Source organism: Meleagris gallopavo, chromosome 15, assembly GCF_000146605.3.
Source record: "Meleagris gallopavo isolate NT-WF06-2002-E0010 breed Aviagen turkey brand Nicholas breeding stock chromosome 15, Turkey_5.1, whole genome shotgun sequence".
NCBI lineage: Eukaryota > Metazoa > Chordata > Aves > Galliformes > Phasianidae > Meleagris > Meleagris gallopavo.
The window spans coordinates 9,347,840-9,351,312 of record NC_015025.2 but is presented as its reverse complement, the minus strand read 5'-3'; the positions used below and the strand labels follow the sequence as shown (position 1 = coordinate 9,351,312).

At 61.2% G+C, this 3,473-nt stretch overlaps 1 protein-coding gene and 1 long non-coding RNA gene across 2 annotated transcripts; one reads left to right on the top strand and one right to left on the bottom strand.

The window, feature by feature from the left end:
- The first annotated feature begins 6 nt into the window (after positions 1–6).
- On the top strand, positions 7–2,789 carry LOC100549687 (ADP-ribosylation factor-like protein 3). The gene is made up of 4 exons (XM_019620417.1): positions 7–1,471; positions 1,564–1,680; positions 1,780–1,830; positions 2,469–2,789. Exons 1-4 carry the CDS (start codon positions 1,232–1,234, stop codon positions 2,772–2,774), a joined length of 714 nt encoding a protein of 237 aa, XP_019475962.1. The 5' UTR covers positions 7–1,231; the 3' UTR covers positions 2,775–2,789.
- LOC109370091 lies at positions 1,736–2,799 on the bottom strand. The gene is made up of 3 exons (XR_002119890.2): positions 2,712–2,799; positions 2,486–2,637; positions 1,736–2,405 (listed from the first exon to the last, which is right to left on the bottom strand). It is a non-coding gene; the product is annotated as an uncharacterized LOC109370091 (long non-coding RNA).
- Between the last annotated feature and the right edge of the window lie 674 nt (positions 2,800–3,473).

The following is a 3,473-nucleotide window of genomic DNA, read 5'->3' as shown; positions in this document are numbered from 1 at the left end:
CGGATAACGGGATGCGAGCGGGGCCGGTGAGCGCGGTGCTGAGCCGGGCGGAGATCCACGCGTGGCGATGGCATCGAGGTGCTCGCAGCTCCCCCTCCCTTTGTCGCCGCGCTGTTTGCCTTGGCTCCGCACTGCGAGTTATAAATAAAAACTGCTCACCCAGAGCGCGTGAGTCACCGTCCTCCCCGCAGGGATAACTGCGTGGAAACACGAGCCGGGCGTGTGAGAAGCGAGCGCATGGCTTGGTTAACCTCATCCGATTGGCTTTGGGACGAGCACTGGCCCCGTGTGGGGCAGGGTGGGCTGCGGGGTGCCCACTCCCTGGAGGTGCCCAGTGCCATGAATGGGCCCCATGCTCCTGATCTGGTCTGGGGCAGCCAACCTGGGGCAGGCGTTGGGGCTGGGGGGCTTTAAGGTCCCTTCCAACACAGGCCATTCTATGACTCCATGATTCTATGAACATCCCTGTCCTGCTCCACAGCCCGTGTCTCCCTTAGGCTGACGTGGCTCGGAGCAGCCATACCTCAGTGTCACCTCCTGTCATGCTCTAGGTTGAAGGGTGAGGAATCCTGGCCACACTTTGCCCCCTGCACAGCCAGCCCTCAGCTGCCCTCTTTTGTGTGTCTGACCTTGCCCACGGCATCCCTTGCTGGTGACTCCAACACAGTGCTTGTGGTGCCTAGGTACTGCATCCTCCTGCTTTGCTAGCATCCCCATGAGTTGGGGAGAGGGATGTTCTGTGCCCCCCATTTTACCTTGGGGGTCGGGAGCGGGAAGAGGTAGTGGATGGGTGACAGCTGGCTGGGGGATTTACTGAGGGCATTACTTAATGCTGTGAGTAAATGGAGAAACAGTAGCTAATTCGGGAGCCCATAATCCTCTTCCTCCCCCAGGGATGGAGTGTGCCAGTCACGCAGATGCCAGTGCCCCAGGGATGAGCCCCCAGCCTCTCCCCGGGTGTGCTGTGAGCTGCAGCTATTCCCAGACCGTGGGTGATGTGCAAGAGGTGGGGGGGAGGGTCTGGCTACATCCCTCCTGCCCTGAGCAGCTGCACTGGCACCAGTGCCCGGCTGGCAGAGCAGCACCAGGGCTTGTCCCCTAGCCTGCCAGGAGCTGCCTGGGCTCCCAACGAGGGGGACAGACTGGGCGGATCTTCGGTGGGGCCACCCTGAACCTGTGCACCTTGGAACAAAGTCCCAGACTTTGCTCAGGCCACAGACACAGGGCACCCATGGACAGCAGGGCACCCAGCTCCCCACTGCAAAATGAGGGTGCTCTGCAGCAACCCAGCACCCTGCAGGACTCTCCCAGCTCTCCACATCCTCGGGGGCTGCTCTCTGTCATCCAGAGGCTGAGAGGTTCCCCAGGGCAGGAGCTCCGCATCGTGCTGCTGGGGCTGGACAATGCAGGCAAGACCACGCTGCTGAAGCGCCTGGCATCTGAGGAGGTCAGCACCATCACTCCCACCCAGGTACACGCTGCTCTGAAGCAAGCGCATTGGGAGGGAAACGGGTCCTGTCTTTCTTCCCCTGGGGTGATGCCAGAGTTTGTTTCCCCACACAGGGGTTCAACATCAAGAGCGTCCACTCGCATGGCTTCAAGCTGAACATCTGGGACATCGGCGGGCAGCGTGCCGTCCGACCTTACTGGAGGAAGTACCTGGGCAGCACTGACCTGCTGGTGAGCCAGGGGCCATGCCCTAACAGAGCTCTGCAGCAAGCAGAGGGCTGTGATGTGTGAGGAGGGGCTGCCTGCTGTTCCTTTTGTCCCCTCTGGCAGATTTATGTCATCGACAGTGCAGACCAGAAGCGCTTTGAGGAGACAGGGCAGGTATGAATGGTCTGGGAAAGGGGCGGTGGTGAGGTCCTGGGGACAGAAGTGGGGAACAAGGCTGTTTTCTGTGGGCTATTCCCCATGGAAGTTGAGTTGTTCCCCAAGCTGTGTGGGAAGGGTTTATGACCAGGGCCTCAGCATGCAGGTCTGTCCCACCCCACAGCAGACCTGCCCCAAGCAGCTCTGCCCATCCTACCCTGCTGGGGATGATGCCCCAGGGACATCTGACACAGGGTGCCTGTCTCTGATACAACCATATGAGAAAGCCATTTACTCAGGTAGTGAACTGGGAGATGTAAAAGCTGGAAGGCAAAGCAGAGAATGGAAGGTGAGACAGAGTCAGCTGAGGCCGTGCTGACACCAGACTGCCAGGAACAGAGGCGTGGGTGCCAGACAGTGTGGGCTGGCAGCAGCTGCCCTTTGCCCAAGGTGCTCCGGGTGCCAGGAGTGTTCTGTCCCTCAGGCAGTGCTGAGTGTGGCTCCAGTTCTCCTCAGGATAGATGTAGCTTCAAGGGTTCCCATCTCCCCCTTGGGTCATGGAGACCTCATGGCAAATTGAGACTCACTGGTGCCTGAGAGAGGAACACAGCTCTGTGGGAGCAGAAGCATCCTAGGAAGGGGTCCTCTCTTGGCAGGAACTGGCGGAACTCACTGAGGAGGAATCTCTGATGGGGGTCCCACTGCTGGTATTTGCCAACAAGCAGGACCTGGTGACAGCAGCACCTGCAGCTGAGATCGCAGAAGGGCTGAGCCTCCACAGCTACCGGGACCGAGAGTGGCAGATCCAGGCCTGCTCAGCCCTGTCTGGAGAAGGTGTGCAGGTATGGAGTGAGCGGCTGCCAGCGCTGTGGGTGTGTAGCAGCAGGCTGTGCTCATACCTCTCTTCCCCTCAGGATGGAATGAACTGGATTTCCAAGCACATCATGAGCAGGAAGAAGTGAGAGCTGCAGAGTGACAGAGCTGCGGGTCACTAAGCCACAGCCAACCTCTCCTTCAGTCCCCACACACCCCAAAGGCCTGACCAGGCCCTGAGCCTCCAGCTCACTCTCTGAGGGGTTTTCCACATGGTTGTTCACCACTCATCCTCCCTTCTCTCCTCATCTTCTGGACCTCCATGTATCCTGGGTCCTCCCTGGTGGAGAGAAGCAGGGCCCACAGCGTTACGGCCTCTCACACCTCCCAGATGGGCACCGCTGCGCCTGTGGGCACAGCCCATGCACAGACAGCGCGGGATGTGGCAGCGAGGGATGTGGTTCAGCGATGAGACCCAGCGAGCTAACGTGATGCGGGGACATTGTGCTGGACCGGCAGGTCGGGCAACACTCAATAAAGCAGCCCCTGAGCTCCGCACTGACCCTGCCGTCCTTCTGTGCTGCGCTCCTCTGTCCTCCGCGCGGCACGGCCCGCGACACCCCCCACCATCTTGTGAGACGTTACCGTGGCAACGAGCTGCCGGAGGGCGGGGCGGGTCACGTGCCCCGCGGGCGGCACGAAGCGGGGCGGAGCGGACTGCAGCTCCCAACAGGCCTCGCGCTCGCGCGGCGCACGCCGGGAGGCGCTACGCTGCCGCTCCCGGATCCGGACTGCCGCACGGTGGAAGTTGCGGCCTCGCTGGTCCCGCCCCCTCCCCTCCCATAGGC